This window comes from Mustela nigripes, chromosome 5 (assembly GCF_022355385.1).
Source record: "Mustela nigripes isolate SB6536 chromosome 5, MUSNIG.SB6536, whole genome shotgun sequence".
NCBI classification, from domain to species: Eukaryota; Metazoa; Chordata; class Mammalia; order Carnivora; family Mustelidae; genus Mustela; species Mustela nigripes.
The window spans coordinates 64,611,876-64,633,234 of NC_081561.1; the positions used below are offsets into that span (position 1 = coordinate 64,611,876).

Sequence of the window (21,359 nt, forward strand, 5' to 3'; positions counted from 1 at the left end):
TAAACCAATCAACAACAACCTCACCTGGGTAAATATCTTTCCACAGATGGTATTAACCTATTTACACCCACAGTCCTGAAACCCCATGCTGCCCAGACACCCCATTATGAGTATACTCTCCTGGGAACACCTGGGCCTGACCAGCATCACTCTCCCTTACTCTTGTAATCAGTAAAATCAAGTTGGGCTTTTTATTTCAGATATTAATTGGCTGTCTTATCATCCTTTGATACTCTAATCACAAGTGGATTAACATCTCAGGAAACCTCAAATTGTTTCATTCCTATCTCATATATACAATTCCTTCCTCACAGTAACCTGAAAAAGAGTTTCACCTGTCATTTCGTTGTTTGACTGCCAGTTAAGGAATTGCATTATACTCAGTATATTAAGCCACCCTGATATAATATTATATGCAAAGAATATATAATAATATATATGACACACATTGTATATATACATATATATAACATATATATGAACAATATTAGTGGTCCAGAAATATTTGATATTTATAAAATTGTACCAAGGTAGCTTCATAACTGTTTTCTAAATAAAGCAACATTTCACGTGAAAATACAGATATTATATATAATATTTTTTAAATACCTGTATGCATTTCAAGGGCTCCCACAAAAATAACAGGCTTCAACTCATCAATCTCCTGTTCAAAAGTAGCAAAGTGTAGAATCTCTGATCTGATTTCAGTCAGAGAGGGGTTGTTAGCCAAAAACTCCTGTAGTAAGGAAACAGTGTTTTCTTTATTTAGCTTTTTGATAGTATAAATCTCACATTGCATTTTTTTGTTTTATTTTGTTTGCTTATATATTTTTCCACTCGTATGTGAGCCTAGTAGCTCAGTAAAGAGAGGGATGAGCCAGTAATATCAGAAGATGAGGTTATGTGAGGGAATGCCATAGTCTACCATGAATAACAATAACAATAATAATAATAATAATAAGTTATTCATGTGTCCTTGGGTCTCTAACCAAAAAGACACTGTATCTGTGTAAGTGTGACAAAGACACTGTATCTATGTAAGTGTGACATGCTCTCAAATACCCAGCCTCTGAATGTGTCTGGAACGTAATCGGTACTCAACTGTTTACGCAAATTAAACAAAATCTGCCTGAGCTTCATTCCTTTCAGTTGCCTCCGAGTGTCATTGGGAGAACTGCAGAAAATCAAGTATGTTAGGAGCTGGGCATTTACAGGTTCCTGACCTCGGCTCAGGAGTTCCTGTCATGGTCACTGACACTTTCCTGGTCCTCTGCCACCGGTTAGATATAAACAACCCAAACCCAGAATGTATCACAAGTAGCAGAAACAGACCTTCACTTTCACATCTCGATCCTCAGTCCAAAGCGTCTTATACTTTTGAAAGTCCTGCAAAGCTTCATGAGCCACCTTTCGCAGAGAATTCACAGAGGAAGAGAGGAGGAGAACCAACTTGGAAATATCCTTGTGCTCTGCTACCCCCGGATAAAAATTCTTCAGCTTCCTTGCAGGAATAATTTCTTCAAAAGATCCTGAAAACAGATGTCAGATGTTTTTCTATGTAGATAACTTCTATATTCAACTTTAAATATTATCAATGTTAGTATTTATAAACTTTTTTCAAGCTGTCATTTTTGAAAGACCTTCCAAGTAATTAGAACTATTCTCTTATGCCTTCATTTACTCTTATTAAACCACTGTGTCACATTCTGAGGCCTAGATTTCTTTAATGTGGGGAAACTCTTTTCAGAGAAGAGAAAGACACTGATGAACCCCCCCCCCCCCCCCCCCCCCCCCCCGCCAAATAAATCCTCCAAGGAAAGATCAAAAGCGCTGGCATTGCTGCCCCACAGAAAAGCATGGTGGTTTAAATAGAGGCACCGTATTTATTATCTAAATAACTTTAGGCCAGTTTTTTAATCTTCATGAAAATACTTGTGAGGATTAAATGAGACAACATATGTTCATCTTAGCTCAACATCTGGTATATCTAGATCATGCTATCACTATTAACCACGACTTTAAACATCTCTTGGCAAAATCTGATCATGTCACCGCTTTGCTCAAAATTCTCAAGTATTCCCCATCCAACAGACTATACAGATATGTTTGGACCAAATAATACCTTGCTTTTTCAAAACAGTTGTGAACAATTAAAAAGCATGATCTTCCATGCAAAATGCCAGATCTCTAACTTCTCTTTTAAAAAGGTTTAATCTGGGGTGCCTGGGTGGCTCAGTCAGTTAAATATCTGCCTTTGGCTCAGGCCATCGTCCAGGGTCCTGGGATTGAGCCCCACATCTGGCTTCCTGCTCAGTGTGGAGCCTGCTACTCCCCCTGCTTATTATTGTGCTTATTATTGTGCTTTCTCTCTCTCCAGTTAATAAGTAAAAACTTAAAAAAATTTTTTTAATAAAAACATTTTATCTAGGGCATCTTGTTGGCTCAATTTGTTATGTGATTTCAGCTCAGGTCATGATCTCAGGGTTGTGAGATCGAGCCCCAAGTCAAGCCTTACCCTGGGCTCCATGCTGGGTATGAAGTCTGCTTAAGATTCTCTCTCTATCCCTCCTCTCTCTTTTTCTCTCTCAAAAAAAAATTTTTAAAAAGAAATGAAAATAAAAATGAAAAGCTTTAATCTGGTAGCACAGGACCCATGTTTCTGCATGGCAACAATTAGCCGAAGACGAGAAGCATCTCTTAAAAGAGGATTCCTGTTGAATTTGCCACTATCTTTTCTTTTTTCTTTTTTTTTTTTTTCCATTTAACTTGTTTTAATGTTTCTTCACAAATGGTGAAAAATACTAAAGTACAGACAAGGAATAATCATAATGTTGTGGCCAACATTATAAATATGGAATTATAAATTTAAAACATTTTCTGGTTTAAAAAATAAATCTGGTAGTCAATGCAGCTCTGCGGGGTCTCTACGTCTAGTAGGGCCGGTCTCTGCGTTCCTGACGGTGCTCGCCTTTATCCATTTTTCCAGGTCCTCCGCGCCCGCCTCTTCTTCCTCCCATCTGTTCCATCAAAGGTCCAGGGGGTCCGCCGGGGCCACCCCGTCTTCCTCCACCAAAACCGCCTCGGTCCATGCCCCGGCCACCACGGAAGCCCCCTCTGTCTCCACCACGGCCACCTCTGAACATCCCACCGGGACCACCGCGGTCCATGAGGCCGCCTCTTCCGCCCCGCATTCCACCAGGGCCACCTCTGCCACGGTCACCGCCAGGAGGTGGAAAGGGTGGTGGAAGGAAGCCTTCAGGCTTCGGGGCCTTACACTGGTTGCATTCTGTTCTCCAGGCAAAGTTCTGGTTTCCACAACCCGGATTGGGGCACTGCCAGTCTCCAGCTCGGTGCTGGACATTTCCTCCTCCGGATGGGTTCCCTCGAGAACCCCGGGGCCCTCTTGGGGGAAAGCCACCTCTGTCTCCTCCACGGCCTCCCATGCGACCCATGGGGCCCCCAGGACCTCCTGGGCCCCCTGGACCTGCACGGAGGGGCGGCGGCATCCCTCTGCCCTCACGGGGCGGCATGCCACCCCGCAGGCTGTTCATTGGAGGCTTCTTCCGAGCAAGAGACACCTTAAGTTTGCTCCCTTGAAAATCTTTCCCATCAAACCACTCCACAGCGGCCTTGGCAGTTGGTGGGTCTTCATAGGACACTGTAGCGTCACCTTTGGGCTTTCCTGTTTCCTTGTCCAAGTAGATATGAATCATGGGTTGTCCGGTTCTCTTGTTCATCTTAACAACTCCACACTGCTTAAAAAAGTCAGCCAGATCATCTAAAGTCACATTGTCATTTAAGCCTTGCACATAAATTGCACTGTTGTCAGAATCTTCATCTGGATCTACAGGTGGGCCTAGATCAAGATCTGGTCCTTCATCCATGGGTCCACCAGGCTTATTGAAGCCACCTCGCTCTCCAGCGCCCATTCCACCGCGTCCTCCTCCCCGCCCACCTCTGCTCATGCCTCCACGATCAAATCCCCCTCTTCCCCTGCCCCGGTTATCAGGGCCACTCATGCTCCGGTTTTCTCCTGGTCCGGAAAATCCTCCAGACTCCTGCCCATAAACACCCATGCTACTGGGGTGGTCCTGTCGGAATGAACTCTGCTGCCCGTAGCTGCTGCTCTGTTGGCTATATTGACTTGGAGCCTGGCTGTAGGATCCAGTTTGGGGGGGGATAACTAGTGGGCGGCTGCTGCCCATAGCTGCTTTGTTGACCATAGCTACTCTGCTGTCCATAGCTGCTCGGCTGCCCATAGGTGTTCTGCTGAGAGTAACTGCTCTGATCATAACTAGTCGGCTGTGTAGAGGAGTAGCTGGTAGGAGGATAAGATGGTGGTGCCGTGACTGGCTGCATGGGGTAGCTCCCAGGTACCTGGGGATAACTGTAGTTACTCTGTCCATATCCTAGGCTGGGCTGGTTGTAACCCCCTGTGCTAGATTGAGGTTGACTAGTCTCAGCGGGTTTGTTACCATCCTGCGGTCTTGCAGGTGTGGTGGCTGCCGGCTGCTGCCCATAGGCTGGGTAAGCAGGTTGAATGCCATAAGCAGACTGAGCTGCATAGGAGGCCTGGGTGGTAGTGACCGTAGCAGTGGTGGTATCGTAAGCACCAGTGCCATAACCCTGGACAGGCTGGCTGTATGCCTGGGGGGCAGTTGGAGTAGTATAACCAGCAGGAGGCTGTCCATAAGAAGTTGCATAGGCGGTCTGCCCATAGGTAGCAGTGGTCTGAGCTTGGGTATAGCTGACATCAGTGGGCTGTCCATAGGTTCCATAACTTTGCTGCCCATATGCCTGGGTGGTCTGTGCATATCCTTGAGTGGGTTGGGCGGTGTATGCACTGTAGCCCTGCTGGGCTGCAGCTTGGCTGTATGTACTGTAATCCGTGGACGCCATTTTCTCTCCTTCCTTCTCGTTCTCTCAACGTCCGTCTCCCTCTCCGCCACTATCTTTTCTTAAGATCAGGTCACTCAATTGCTCTTTTGTCTTAATTTTAATCAAAATCAAAGCAAAAGAAACTACAAGGTATTGGCTTAATTAGCTAAGTAACTAATGTTGCAAGTACTGGCAATTCTATCCCTTTTACTGCACAGAAGCATTCCACGGTGTAGCTCTACCTCATTTTGTTTGTCCATTGGCTGGCTTTTGGACATCTGGTTTGCTAGCAATTTGAAGCAATTAGAAATAGCTTCACCACATTTGGCGGTGAAAATTCATACCTTCACATGGACCAATGATTTCATTTCTCTTGGGTAAATTCCTACGGGTGGAATTCCTGAGCCAAATGGCAGAGTTATGTTCAGCTTTTTAAGGAAGCGGCAAACCAGTTCCAAAGTGGCTGTACCTTTCTATATATTCCCTTCAGTAATGCATCAGAGTTCCAAGTTCTTTGTCAACAGTTATTATTGTAGATTTTTAAAATTTTTTATCTATTCTAGTAGGTGTGCATTGGTATATCATCATAGTTTTAACCTGCATTTCCCTAATAACTATTGATGCTGAGTATCTTTTCATGTGTTTTTTAGACATTCATGTATCCTCTTTGTTGAACTCACTTTTTCCCATTTGGGAAGGGTGATGGTCTTCTTACTACTCAGTTTGAATTCTTTATATATATTCTGAATTACAAGTACTTTATATCAAATGTATGAATTGCAAATATTTTCTCCAAATGTGTGGCTTCCCCTTTTAATTTTTTAAATGGTGTCTTTTGAAGAGCAAAAGTTTTTAAACTGGTTGAAGTCCAATTGGTCTATTTTCTTTGTTATGGATCACATTTTTACTGTCTTTTCTGAGAAATTTTTATCTAACCCCAAATTCTAACTTCTTATATGATCTCTTCTAAAATTTGTATAGTTTCAGCTCTTCTTTTCTTTAAAAAAATTTTTATTATGCTGTGTTAGTCACCATACAGTACATCATTAGTGTTTGATGTAGTGTTCCATGATTTATTTTTTGTCTAATAACACCCAGTACTCCATGCAATACATGCCCTTCTTAATACCCATCACCAGACTAACTCACCCCCCCCCCCCCCCCCCAAAAAGCTTTGTTATAGTTGACTTTGAGTTAATTTCTTTGAATATTGTGAGGTAAGATACCAACTCCATTTTTTTTTTTTTTTTTTTGTATATGTATGTCTAATTGTTCCAGCACTGTGTGTTGAAGAGGCAATCCATTACCCTATTTTTTTGACTTGGTATCCTTTCAGAAAGTCAGTTGACTTTAAAGTTTATATCTGGGTTGCCTATCTGACCCACTGAACTAAATGTCTCTCCTTAGGGCAACACTGTACTGTTTTGATTACTGAACTTTATAGTATGTTTTGAAATCAACTCATTCAGGGACGCCTGGGTGGCTCAGTTGGTTAAGCAGCTGCCTTCGGCTCAGGTCATGATCCCAGGGTCGTGGGATCGAGTCCCACATCGGGCTCCTTACTCCGCAGGGAGCCTGCTTCTCCCTCTGACTCTGCCTTCCACTCTGTCTGCCTGTGCTTGCTCTCACTCTCTCTCTCTTACAAATAAATAAATAAAATCTTAAAAAAAAAAAAAAAAAAAAATGAAATCAACTCATTCAAGTACTCTAGCTTTACTATCTTTTTTCAAAATCATATTGACTGTTATAGCTTCTTTGAATTTTCCTATTCCTTATTCAAGTTTTAGGATCAACTCAATTTCTGCAAAACCACTGTCTAGGATTTTGACGGAGTTTCCACTAAATCTATAGATTAATTTGGGAGAATTGCCATTTTAGCAGTAAGTACTGAGTCTTCCAATCCATGAACATGGTGTACCTTTTAGCAACATTTTGTAGCTTCCAGTGTACAGGACTTAAAACTTCTGTTAAACTTATTTTTTGTGACATTATTGTAATGAAATTATTTTTTTTAATTTCATTTTCGGATTGTTCATTCCTAGTATTTAGAAATATAATCAAGCCTTTATATCAACTTTATATCCTGCATACTTGTTGAACTCATTTATTAGTTCTAATAGTTTTACATGTGTATATATTCCTGAGGATCTTTTTGCATCAACATTACATGATAATGTTATCTGTTAATAAAGCCAGTTTTGTCTCTTCCTTTCCAGTCTGTATATCTTAATTTCTTATTAAAGCCACTAGATCAGGGGTGGCTCAGTTGGTTAAGCAACTCCCTTCAGCTCAGGTCATGGTCCTAGAGTCCCGGGATTGAGTCCCCAGTCAGGCTCCCAGCTCCATGAGGAGACTCCTTCTCCCTTTGACCTTCTCCCCTCTCATGCTCCCTCTTACTGTCTCTCTGTCAAATAAATAAATAAAAATCTTTAAAGCCACTAGAACAAATGTTCAGTATAATGTATCGATGTGGTGAAAGCTGGTATTCTTAACTTGTTTCTGATCTTATGGGAAAATAATTAATTTTTTCACCATTAAGTGGGATGTTGACTGTAAGTTTTTCATAGTTGTCCTTTATCAGGTTGAAGAAGTTTAATTCTGTCCCCAGATTGTTGAATATGTTATCATGAAAGAGAGCTGGATTTTACCAAATCCTTTCTGTGTCTACTGAGGTGATCATGTGATTTTGTCCTTTATTCTGTTATGAGGGTGTATATTGTCATGTCAAACCAACCTTCTGGGATAATTCTCTTTTGGTCATAATAGATGCTCCTTTTTATGTGTTTCTGGATTCAGTTTGCTGATATTTTATTAAGGATCTCAGCACAGTCATTTAAATTTAAAAGAATGTTTTTAAATATAAGGAAGTCAAACTTAGGGGTGCCTGGATGGCTCAGTCATTAAGCGTCTGCCTTCAGTTCAGGTCCTGATCCCAGGGTCCTGGGATCCAGCCCCGGATCAGGCTCCCTGCTCAGTGGGAAGCCTGCTTCTCCCTCCCCCACTCTCCCTGCTTGTGTTCCCTCTCTCGCTATGTCTCTCTCTGTCAAATAATAAATAAAAGCTTGGGGGAAAAAAAAGAAGTCAAACTTAAACATATTTTCTTCTATGGTTTGACTTTCCTGTGTCTTAAGAATTTTTCCCTACTCTAATGTTATAAATATATTTGTTATATTTGACTCAAAAGAGTGTTATAGGAGATATATATAGATATATATATATATATTTAACAGTGCTATAAAATATAGAATAATGGGTTATGAATTTAAGATGCTTTTAAAATCTAATTTAAGGGGTGCTTGGGTGGCTCAGTCAGTTAAGTGTCTGCTTTCAGCTAAGGTCATGATCCCAATATCCTGGGATCAAGCCCTGAGTCCGGCTCCCTGCTCATCAAGGAGTCTGTTTCTCCCTCTCCCTCTGCCTCTCCTGCTGCTTGTCCTCTCTCTCAAAAGAATAAATAAATAAAAGTATATCATAAATAAATAAATAAATAAATAGCACATTCTTTCTTCTTTGATTGGTAAGTCTACCTGTGTCATATATCTAATTTTCATATATATAAGTATTGCTGTACCTCTGTCCTGATCCACTGGTCTATCAATTCTTGGACCACTCAAAATTTAGAAGCATTTATTTTGTTGTTTTAATTAGTCTGTCTTAATAGACACACTAGATTGTTTTAATTAGTCTATCGTAATAATACTCCTTCCTATGTGTCAGGATAGGACCCCTTACTTTGTTTTCCTTCAATATTTTGAGCTATTTTTGGCTCTTTACCCTCCATATAATTTTACAGAAGAAAATGAAAATTAATTTAACAAATTATATAAAAAATTCTGTTGTGATTTCATTGGAATTTTATCGAGTTATGTCGAGTTTATAAATTAACTAACAAATGAAGTTCTTCATGTTGTGGATTTATTCCTATTTTTCATTATACCATTCCATAATAATTATTCTCTCCAAAAATGCTATGCAAATATTTTTTACATTTATTTATTAACTACCTTATCGTTTTGTGGCTATTGAAAAACCCATTTTTTCTATTACATTTTTCCCAGCTTTATTGAGATATAAGTGACATATAATTCTATTACATTCTAATTGAATTATTGACCATTATAGAAATACTTTTGTATGTTGGCCTTTTATACATTAACATTATTGAACTTATTAGTTCTAATAGACATCTCTAGATTCATGGGATTTCCTATGCATGATCTTTAAAGTAAGAACAACTTAGTTTTCCTTTCCAATTATCTCATTTTTTATTGCCTCATTTCTCCAATAAAATATTGAATAGAGGTGATGATAGCAGTCTTCTTTGTTTTATTCTTCAACTTAATGGGAAATAAATGCTACTAAATTTTTCCACAGATACCATCAGCAGAAAATCCTTCATATTCCTAGTGTGCTAAAAGAATGTGTATGGGTGACTGAAATATATCATATATACAGCAGCATATATAAAACAGTAGTTAAATAAAAATATGACATATAAGGGGCCCCTGGGTGGCTCAGTGGGCTAAACCTCTGCCTTCGGCTCAGGTCATGATCTCAGGGTCCTGGGATGGAGCCCTGTATCAGGTCCTGCCTCTCTGCCTAGTTGTGATCTAATAAATAAATAAATAAATAAATGTCAAATAAATAAATAAAATCTTTTGTTAAAAAAAAATAACATATATAAAACATACTAAATTAGAAGGAAAATAATTTCAATGTACTCAGTACCCAGGTTAAGGGAAGAATGGTCATAATATATCAGTAGTCCCCTCTAGGTCCTCTTCAATCATATATTCATCCCTTACTCTCAGTGGTAACCAGGATCCTGAATTTTCATTGAAGATAAACCAACATGCTTATCTATAAATAATATATTGTTTAATTTTTTTTTAACTGAACACTAAGCACAAACCTAGTTGGAAAGAACATTATTCGCCCATATTAGAAGAAGGTTCTCAGAAAAAAAGAAGCTAAATGACTGTGTCCAGTCTGGCTTCAAAATTTACAAAAGCCCTTTGTGGAGAAGCCATGGGTTAGGATCATAGGTTAGTCCTATCACTTATGATCTGGAAAATAAAGGTCTCATCTTAATCAGAGCATCTGGCAAGGCTGTGTTTATGAGCCATGTAATGGAGTCCACAGCAGGAATATGGCCAGGGCAGTGGACCAATCTTTTTCCATTGTCATTTTAAAAAATTTTTTTAAAGATTTATTTATTTGAGAGAGAGAGACAGATAAAGAGGTGAGGGACAGAGGGAGAAGGAGAGAACCATTAAACAGAGTGCCCACTGAACACCAAGCTTGACACAGGGCTCGATCCCAGGACCCTGAGATCTTGACCTGAGCCAAAGGCAGAGGTTTAACTGACTGAGCTACCCAGGTGTCCCTGGACAAATTATTTAACATTTCTGAAAAAAAGGATGGCACTAATATTTCCTTTGCCAGCTATTTTATGTGCATACATAGAACCACTCGCATGATTTTCCCCAGGCCTCCATACCTCTGATTTTCAATGTTGCTCCTTCTAGGTCTTGAACAACCAGTCTAGCCACTCATCATTGTCCAAGAGTCATGTATATCTTTGCTTTAGATCATTCACCTCTCCTTCAAAAGGATATACTGCTTGAAGCTCTGCCTACTGGGGGAAAGTACCCTTCTTGCTGTCCTTAAGGGCCACTCCTTATAGTCTATAGTGCAATAGTCCATTTTCAACTCACACCAATATATCAAACCAACTCAACATAGACTGGGCCTGAGATTTTTCATCCTCCATTAGCTGGCTGTAGGGAATACCCCATGAGACCACAGATAGAATCAGAGCAGTGTTGGTGCAACGTAGAAAGGGTATATGGAGCCTGGGCCACCTGTTCATGTAACTTACATGGTATCTTACTGTTTTTAATTTACATTTTACTGGTTACCAATGGAGAGGATGTAGTTTTAGAAAAAAGTGTTTGACTTTTCTTTTAGGTTCATGTATAAATGAAATTACATGATATTTGTCTGTGTCTGGCTTATTTCATTCAGTATAATACCCTTCAGGTTCTCCTTGTTGTCACCAGAGGCAGGGTTTCATTCTTTTAAAGCTGAATAATATTCCGTTGTAAAAAAAAAAAAAAAAAGCCAAACCCATAGTAACACAGAGTAACACAATGGTTACAAGAGGCTGAGGGGTGGAGGAAAGGGGCGATACTGATCAAAGGGTACTAACTTTCAATTATAAGATGAGTAAGGTCCAGAGATTTAATGTACAACATGGTGACTACAGATACTACAATAAGTATTTAAGTATTGTATACTTAAAATTTGCTAAGAGAGTAGATTTAAAATTATTTTACCATACGCATACACCAAAAAATGGTAACTGTGGGAGGTGATGGACATGTTAATTACTTTGTGGTAATCATATACATATATCAAAACATCACATTTGTATCCTAAATATATGCAATTTTTACTTCTCAGTAATTTGGCTTTCTACACAAAACTGTGTAAAAACATCCATGAAACTTTGGGTCAGTACTGTATCACATTCATAATTACTTAAGGGAATAGCTTATATGTATTTTATGTACAAGGAACACAGGACTCAGAACTGTTAGGTATCATGTTCTGACAAACTAAGTTCATTGGACCAAATACAATGCTAAAAGTAGAATTAGTACTAAGCATTGTTATAATTTCTCTTTGAATCTAAGATTATGATAGTAGAGCAGTGATATAGAAATCCTTGTTCACCTATGTCCAAACTCTGGATGAAAATGTCTGTCTGGACCTATACCCCTGGGACTAATAATACATTATATGCTTATAAAATAATTTTAAAAATTTAAAAAAAGAAAATGTCTGTGTGTTATATTTATGATGGAGTACGGAAAACACTAATTTTTAAATTTTTAATGCAAAGTTAAACAAATAAACATGTAGAAATGACTTTAATCAGCCATAAAAAAGAATGGAACCTTGCCCTTTGCAACAACATGGCTGGAGAATAACCCTAGGGAGTACAATGCTAAGTCAGAGAAATAAGCCAGTCAGAGAAAGACAAATACCACATAATTTCACTCATGTGTGGAATTTAAGAAACAAAACAAATGAACAAAGGAAAAAAAAGACAAACCAAAAAGCAGATTCTTAACTATAGAGAGCAGATCATGACCAGAGGGGAGGTGAGGGTGGGGGACTGGGGGCAACAGGTGAAAGGGATCAAGTGTCTACTTATCGTGATGAGCACTGAGTGATCTATGGAAGCGCTGAATCACTATCTTATACACCTGAAGCTAATATAACACCATATGTTAGTTACACTGGAATTAAAATTTTAAAAATCTACATGCTGTCATACCCAGAAGAGTCCTAAAGACCATTGACTAGTTCTTACAACTCTAAGATTCTATTCATCTGAGATTTGTCTTAATGTTCTTACTCTCTTCCTTCTTCGCCAGTTTCGCTGCGTTTACAGGGGTCACATCAGGCGCAGTCCGGCTGGGACTGGTGATGCCAGGCTTGATGTTACGGCTCTGCTGTTGCCCCCAGTGAGCCACTCCTCTGCTGACCTCCAAGGTGAGCTGGATCATCCGATTGATGGCTTGTTGAATGTCATCCAAACTAGGAATCATTACCTGTGGAGAGAAGAATTGGGCTCCTGGTACTGGCGCCAAGTACCACCCATCTCTCTGTTTCTCACCAGATCACTCCCCACTGGGTAGGAAAACCCCAGCTGGCCCAGTGGAAGGCTGCTCTGAGGAGAGGACTGTTAGAGGAGGATAGGCTGTGGATTTTCTCTATCCTGAGGTTTGCCCATTCTGTCATTTCCTGCAGGCTAAACAGGTCAAGAACAGTCCTTGTCATCCTTTCCCTGTGAGGGAAATTTCTGGTTGCAGCCAGAAATTGTGGACTCTGTGTGGAGCTCAGGAAGCAAAGTGACTGAAGAAGCTATACCACCAAGGTTTTGACCTTGGTTCTTTGAAATGTGCCAAATAAGCCCAGAAGCTCTCCTCCGGGAGCCCAAACCATGTTGGTGTCAAAGGTGGGAGATGAGTCACGGATTGTTCCTGCCTTTCCTTATCCCATGGCACATCACAAAATGGACCCCAGTCAGCCTGTGTGACCCGGAGGTCCAAATGCCAAGGGGCAGCTGGGATGGTGGTAGAAACACATGCCAGGAGAAGGCATAAGTGTCCCTGTGCTCGAGTCATAGGCCCTTTCTTTCTTTCTCTTCTGCCATTCTTGGTTACCTCACAGTTATGTGTTGGGGAGTTAGGGATCTGGACTTCTGAGGTGGACTGTTCAGATCATTTAATGCTTGAAGAAAGAAAAAGCAAGAATATTTTTAGAGTACTTGCTGACTGATGGCTGACTAGATGCTTAACTCCTCTTTTATGCCAACCGTCAATACAGCAAGAACTATGCAGAGTAATTGTTTATAATAGATTAAAATAATATTCCGCTTTTCATTAAATACTGGTGGAGCTAAAAAGACATAGAGCCAAGCAGTTATTCTAAATGTAAGCTCAGCTGTAGTGCTATACTTCTTTAAAAACTATCAAAATATCATTGTATTAATGTGAATATTAAATTATACTTACCACATTCGGAATAGCTAGATGTACTTCAGTTTTTATAAAGGAAATAATATCTTCTGATTGCCTTCGTCCATGGTGGCTGGAAGAAGATGGACATTTAACTTATAAAACTTAACCTGAAATTTCATAAAACCTTGTTTCTGCTACCATTTCCGATCCTAAAAATAAAGACCTTTTCAAAATACCAAATTACATGGGGAATATTACTTACAATGAAACCATACATTTCAAAGAACTAAGAAAACATAATGTTTTAATATTATTAGAAGTGAAATATTAGTCTCCCATACATTTTCTAGCATTTTAATGTTGCTCTCTCTCAGTAATAACCATTTAATATTGTTTATTAAAAGCACATCCCAGGGCCACCTGGGTGACTCAGTCAGTTAAACATCTGACTTTGGCTGTGATTATGATCCGAGGGTCCTGAAATTAAACCCCACATCAGGCTCCCCGTTCAGCCTGGAATCTCCTTGCCCCTCTCCACCTTTTACCTGCCACTGCTCCCCCCACCCACCCTGCTTGTGGGCTCTCTCTCTCTTGCTCTCTCTCTCAAATAAATAAATAAAATCTTTTTAAAAATTAATAAAAGCACATCCTGTTCTTGCCCTGTAACAGATGCCAGACAAGATCACCACCACCAACAAAAATAAAACCTTCATATATTTTGTATTTTTATATATACTCTTTTGCAAGATTACATAGGAGAATTCTGGCCAAAGCCCTCCAAAACTGTTTTTTTTTTTTTTAATTTTGTTTGTTTGTTTTTGTTTTTCTTTTAGAGAGAGAAGTGCCGGGAAGAGGCAGAAGAAGAGACTATCTTAAGCTGGGCACGGAGCCTGACATGGGAATCGATCTCACCACCCTGAGATCATAACCTGAGCCAAAATCAAGAGTCCAACACTTACCTGACCAAGCCACCCAGGCACCCCTATAATTGATTTTTTAAACGACATATTCATGCTCAGACAGAAGTACATGCAGACACACAAGTACAAATAACGAAGAACAAACATCAGAGCTGCAAACTAGTTTGGTTATCTCCGTCTGCCTTGACCTCTGTCCCCATCCCAGACAAAATTATTAGCCATGTTTTACTGCTCTCCATAGCAAGAAATGCTGTCCACTTGATTCACAATTTCTTTCTCTCACACTCTACAAATACCATTTTGTTGGCTCCTTTGTTTCTACTTTCAAAGGAGGGTTCTGCCCTTAATCTAGTTTTCTAAGTAACACCCTGTTGTTTGGATGCTTAGAGGGCTTTCCCTTTGATTCTAGAAATCCACAAATTTTATGACCAGGAGTAGGTGATTTTTCCCTTGAATCCTCCCAGGTACACAGAGAATCTTTCGAAGATGATAAAATAGGTCTCTTCTTAAGATCAATGTGTAGGTTTCACGTGCTGGGCAATTACTGAAAAACTACACCTGTATTTATATGCAAGCAGATGGGGGTGGGGGGTGTCATAAGAAACACAAAGCCTCCAACGTGAAGACTCACTTTAGGATGCAGGACCATTTGTTCCCAGAAAAACTTATTATAGCAAGGAAGTCTTTGAACCAAAAGCAAGCAAATAAAGGGGGAAAACCTCTAATTCATAGTCTCATTGTGAAATTCAAGATGCAGAAACAAGACAAGTGTAAACTGTATTTAAAAGGGCAGAATCCCAGAGCAAGAAAGAGTTTTATAAAGTATAAACATGTGAAGCAACAGAGGTCATGAACAGCACACTAGATCATTCAGTAACTTACAAAGAGATAGATACTATTTAAAGATAAGGTAATAGTTTTCCATCTTTTTGTGTTTTTCTCAATTTCTTTCGTGTATATACACTTATGTATATAGACATAAAGTATAGATCTTTTATGTCTTTATTGAGGTTTATTCCTAGGTATCTTATGGTTTTTGTTGCTATTGTGGATGGAACTGATTCCTTAATTTCTTTTTCTACAGTTACATTGTTAGATTTCTTTACATTCCTATATAGAAAAGCAACGGATTTCTATGCATTGGTTTTGTATCCTGCCATATTGCTGAATTGCTGTATGAGTTCTAGTAATTTGGGGGTGGAGTCTTTTGGATTTGCCACATAAAGTATCATGTCATCTGCAAAGAGAAAGAGTTTGATTTCTTCTTTGCCAATTTGCCTTTCATTTCTTTCTGTTGTCTGATTGCTGAAGCTAGGACTTCTAGTACTATGTTGAATAATGGTGGTGAGAGTGGGCATCCCTGTCGTGTTCCTGATTCATTGATAATGATATTCACTCCGGGCTTTTCATAGATGGTTTTTATGATATTGAGGAATATTCCTTCTATCTCTATATTCTGGAGAGTTTTAATCAGGAGTGGAACTTGTATTTTGTCAAATGCTTTTTCTGCATCAATTGAGAGGATCATATGGTTCTTATCTTTTCTTTTATTGATGTGGATTGGAAGAATAAACACTGTTAAAATGTCTATCTTCCCCAGAGATATTTACACCTTCAAAGCCATCCTTATTAAAATACCGTTGGGGGGGGGGAACATTAGCATTTTTCAAAGAGCTGGAACAAAAAAATCCTAAAATTTGTATGGAACCAGAAAAGATCCCTAATGACCAAGGGAAGGATAAAAGAGAAAAACAAAGCTAGGGGCATCACGTTGTCTGACTTCAAGCTACATTACAATGCTGTGATCACCAAGACAGCATGGTACTGGCACAAAAACAGATATATAGACCAGTAGAACAGAACAGAGACTCCAGAAATAGACCCTCAACTCTATGGTCAACCAATCTTTGACAAATCGGGAAAAAAATATCCAATGGAAAAAAGACAGTCTCTTCAGTAAGTGGTGCTGGGAAAATTGGACAGCTACATATAGAATCATGAACCTGGACCATTCCCTTACACCATACACAAAGATAAACTCAAAACAGATGAGAGATCTCAATGTGAGACAGGAATCCATCAAAATCCTAGAGGAGAACATAGGCAGTAATCTCTTCAACATCAGTAATTTCTTTCAAGACATGTCTCCAAAGACAGGTGAAACAAAAGCAAAAATGAATTTTGGGGACTTCATCAAGTTAAAAAGCTTCTGCACAGTAAAGGAAACAGTTAGCAAAACAAAGAGGGAACCCACAGAATGGGAGAAGATATTTGCAAATGGCATTACAGATAAAGGGGTGATATCCAAGATCTATAAAGAACTTACTTCTCAAATTCAACACTGAAAAAACTAATAACCCAAGCAAAAACTGGGCAGAAGGCCAGACATACAAATGGCTAACAGACACATGAAAAAATGCTCAACATCACTAGCCATCAGGGATATATAAATCAAAACCACAATGAGATACCACCTTACACCAGTTAGAATAGCCAAAATTATTAGGACAGGAAACACAAATGTTGGCAAGGACGTGGAGAAAGGGGAACCTTCTTACACTATTGGTAGGAATGCAAGTTGATGCAGCTAGTCTGGAAAACAATATGGAGGTTCCTCAAGATGTTAAGAATAGAGCTACCCTATGACCCAACAATTGAACTACTGGGTATTTACCACCAAAATAGAAACATAGTGGAAATAAGGGGCATGTGCACCCCAATGTTCATAGCAGCAATGTCCACGATAGCCAAACTGTGGAAGGAACCGATACGCTCTTCAACAGATGAATGGATAAAGAAGATGTGGTCCATATAAAAAATGGAATATTATTCAGCCATCAGAAATGATGAATACCCACCATTTCCCTTGACACGGATGGAACCGGAGGAGATTATTTTAAATGAAGTAAGTCAAACAAAGAAAGACAATTATCATATGGTTTCATTCATATGTGGAACATAAGCAATAGCACAGAGACCATAAGGGAAGGGAAGGAAATCCAAAGGGGGAGAAATCAGAGAGGGAGATGAACCGTGAGACTATGGACACTGAAAAACAATCTGGAGGTTTCAGTGGGGAGTTGGGGAAGAGAGAAACAGGGTCAAGGGTATTGAGGAGGGCACATGCTACGATGAGCAATGAGTGTGACATTTAACTAATGAATCGTTGACCCTGCTTCAATGACTAATTATGTACTATAATGGCTAACTGAACACAACAAAAAATAAAACATAAAAAAATAAAGACTAAGTAAGAAAAAAGACAAATTTCTTTGTCTTTGTAATGTTCTTTGTAATGTTTATTGAATGCTTAATGTATGCCAGGCACTTTTCCAAACATTTTCCACGAATTAACACATTCCACGCTCACATTAACTATGTAAGGCAGATCCTGTGATTATTTTTTGCATTTTGCAAATGAACAAGTACTAATTGAGATATTTAAGATGCAATTGATGAGATCATCTTTAAACGAGAAAGAGAAATAACTTGCTCATAATGTAGCCCAGAAAGGCAAAAAGCCAAAACATATAACAGAGGAGTTAGGAGACAGGGAGGACAGACCAAAAGCCCCAAGATTTGAGATGACTGCATGTCCAGTGTGCCCAGGACAGTTCCAGATTAAATCTGTCCTAACATTTCATCTGGATAGTGTCCCCTCACTCAAAAGAGTGTCCTGGTTGGAACAATTAATCATGTAGCTAATCTATTCAACATTCAGCTGCTAGGAGTTCTATCAGAAGAGAATGAAAGGAATGTCCCAGAAGAAATATCTGAAGAGGAAATTGCTGAGGATTTTCCAGGATGAGGAATGCTATACACCCTTGAATAGAAAGTGCACACTGAGAACAAAGCAGGACTAAGTAAAAACAAATCCACACAGGGAAAGAAAACTACAGAACATCAAGGATAAAAAACAATCTTCACTTGAACTTACTGTGAACTTCATATCAGCAACAACATAAGTAAGAAAAAAAATGAAATACTTTCAAAATGCCAAGAGACAAACAAGAATTTTTTTATCCAGCCTGTCATGAGAGTATAAGAGCAAAAATAAATAAATAAATAAAGGAAAAGAAAGAAATTTTCAGACTTAAAATGAAGAATAAGAGAGTTTACCCCTCATATACCCCGACTAAGGAACTAGTGGGATACAAGAAATACAGAAGAATCTGGAGATTGTAATAAAATATGCCAGTATTCTTGTTTAAAAAAAGGTAAAATGAAACTATCAAGCAGCAATAACAAGGTAGATACAGTTCAGTGAGTAAAGCATGCCAACGCTTTTGTAGTTAGAAATAAGACCAGAAAACTGAAAAACCATAGATTGTATTTTTTTAAAAAAACTGGAGCAAGACATACGTATTCTCAATTTAAGGATAACTACTTTAAAAACTGAAATATGGGAAGGAAAATATTATCCATCCCAAAGATAACAGAGGTAATGAAATGAACCAAAGAAAACAGATGCTAAAAGAAGACACAAACTGAAATGTAAAAAATTAAGTACAGCTACATGAAAAAAATCACAAAAAATGTAAACAAGTCACACTCCATTTAAAAGTAGAGATAATCAGGGGCGCCTGGGTGGCTCAGTGGGTTAAGCCGCTGCCTTCGGCTCAGGTCATGATCCCAGGGTCCTGGGATCGAGCCCTGCATCGAGCCCTGCATCGAGCCCTGCATCGGGCTCTCTGCTCAGCAGGGAGCCTGCTTCCTCCTCTCTCTCTGCCTGCCTCTCTGCCTGTTTGTGATCTCTCTCTGTCAAATAAATAAATAAAATCTTAAAAAAAAAAAAAAGTAGAGATAATCAGATTGAATAAAAGTAATCAAGAATGGGTACCTGGGTGACTCAGTTGGTTAAGTGATTGCCTTTGGCTCAGGTCATAATCCTGGAGTCCCAGGATAAAGTCCCGGATCAGGGTCCCTGTTCCACAGGGAGTCTGCTTCTCCCACTAACCTCTCTCCTCTCATGCTCTCTCTCTCTCATTCATTCTCTCTCTCTCAAATAAATAAATAACATCTTTAAAAAATAATCTTTTAAGAAATACAACAAAAACTGTACAGTTAGATTTAAACAAAGTCTTAAAAAGCAATATACCAAAAAAAAAAAGCTGGTAAAGGAAAATTAATAACAGACTAAAAAGAATTTGAGGGGTGCCTGGTGGCTCAGTGGGTTAAAGCCTCTGCCTTCGGGTCAGGTAATGATCCCAGGGTCCTGGGATCAAGCCCCGCATCAGGCTCTCTGATTGGCAGGGAGCCTGCTTCCCTTCCTCTCTCTGCCTGCCTCTCTGCCTACTTGTGATCTCTGTCAAATAAATAAATAAAATCTAAAAAAAAAAAAAAAAAAAAAAAGAATTTGAGGAGTTAGGATTAACAAACATAAAGGAATAAAATAAAAATTAAAAATACAGTGTTCTAAACAGATTTAGCTACTATGATTTTTTATACACCTTTAAGCATAGGCTTAAAGCACTTAAAACAAGAACTGATCAAAAGAGAAGGAAAATTTGTAAATTTGCCAATGTGTTCACAACACATTAGGAGATTATAACAGTGTGATTGATTTATTTAAATTAATTTAAATAAATTAAATTAAATTTATTTAAATCTTAATAATTAAATGATCAATATTAATAATAATTAACTTAAATAAATTTGGTTTATTTAATTTTAATAAATTCATGAATAGTCAATGAATAAATCTAAGAAAAATGTGCAAGACTTTTACACAGACAAATATAAAACATCATTGAGAAATAGTAAAGAAGACTTAAATGGAGAGGTAATCCATAATTCTGAATGGAAGACTCAATACTGTAAGGATGCTAATTCTCCCAAGTTGATCTAGAGATTCAATGTCATTTAAATAACTCTCTTGGGGCTACTGGGTGGCTCAGTCAGTTAAGCACCTGCCTTTGGCTCAGGTCGTGATCTCAGGATCCCAGGATTCGAGCCCTAAGTCAGGCTCTACCACAGCAGATAGTCTGTTTCTCTGTCTCCCTCTGTCCCTCTCCCTGCTTGTGCTCTCTCACCATCTCTCTCTCTCCTCCAAATAAATGAAGTCTTTAAATAAATAAATAAATCTCTCAAAGAGAAAAGTAATATTTTCAACAACTTTCATTTGCTCAATTAATTAACCATGTGAAAAAATATATTGATCTCCTACCTCATATTAAACACAAAAATCAATACCATGTGGATTAAATACCTAAATATAAAGACAATAGTATAAAATTTTAGAAGACATTATGAGGTAAGGAATGATTTTTTTTAAAGACATAAAAACCACAAGAAAAAGATAAATGAATTTGAATTTTTTAAAGAAAATATTGATAAACTTGAATACTCTAAACTGAGTAAAAGATACCATAAAAAGAATGAAAAGAGAGGCACAGGAGGGAGAAGATATCTGCTATATTATCATCAACAAAGCAAAATACTGAAAACATCCATGAATAAGTCCAATACAACAGAAAAATGGGCAAAAAAGAAAGAAATGAAGGAAGGAAAAAAGGGAAGAAAGAGAAGCCACTTGAGATAAGAGAAAGAAAAGAACATAAATTTCAAGGGAAAGAAGGCACAAATGGCTCATAAACATGTTCAAGCTCATTATTAACCAAGAAAATGATCATTTAAATCGCAGTGAGATACAACTTCACACCCCTTTGCTAGCAAGAATTTTTTAGTTTAACAACAACTGTGTGCAAGAATGAAGAACCCTGGGGACTCTCATGTTGGACATCACATGGTAAAGTGAGGTATGCACATACCTCAGGACCAACACTTCCATTTGTAGCAAGTGTAGCAGGAAGACAGGTAAAAAAATATTCATAAAGGCTTTATTCAGAATAGCTTGAACTGAAAACAACCCAAATGATCATCACCAGTAGAATAAACAGGTTGTGTATAATAAAGTATATCAACATAGATGAATCCCAAAAACACAATACTGAACACAGTTCAGATACAGGAAAAACTAAATGATACATTGATTAGGGATACAAACATATGGTAAGGTGTAAGGAAA

The 21,359-nt window shown here is 38.5% G+C and overlaps 2 protein-coding genes across 2 annotated transcripts in view; both read right to left on the reverse strand.

The window, feature by feature from the left end:
- The window catches only part of DNAH8 (dynein axonemal heavy chain 8), a 367,659-nt gene that overhangs the window by 244,912 nt on the left and 101,388 nt on the right, over nucleotides 1-21,359 (reverse strand). Inside the window, exons 25-28 of the mRNA XM_059400544.1 lie at nucleotides 13,467-13,542; nucleotides 12,305-12,500; nucleotides 1,333-1,529; nucleotides 610-736 (exon numbers count right to left, since the gene is read on the reverse strand). Of these exons, the coding sequence (XP_059256527.1) occupies nucleotides 610-736; nucleotides 1,333-1,529; nucleotides 12,305-12,500; nucleotides 13,467-13,542 (596 nt within the window). The remainder of the gene's footprint in view (nucleotides 1-609; nucleotides 737-1,332; nucleotides 1,530-12,304; nucleotides 12,501-13,466; nucleotides 13,543-21,359) is intronic.
- Nucleotides 2,755-4,939, reverse strand: LOC132018087 (RNA-binding protein EWS-like). The gene is given in 2 exon segments (XM_059400545.1): nucleotides 2,755-4,178; nucleotides 4,180-4,939. Coding segments are annotated over 2 exon segments (1,968 nt in total). The 5' UTR covers nucleotides 4,900-4,939; the 3' UTR covers nucleotides 2,755-2,930.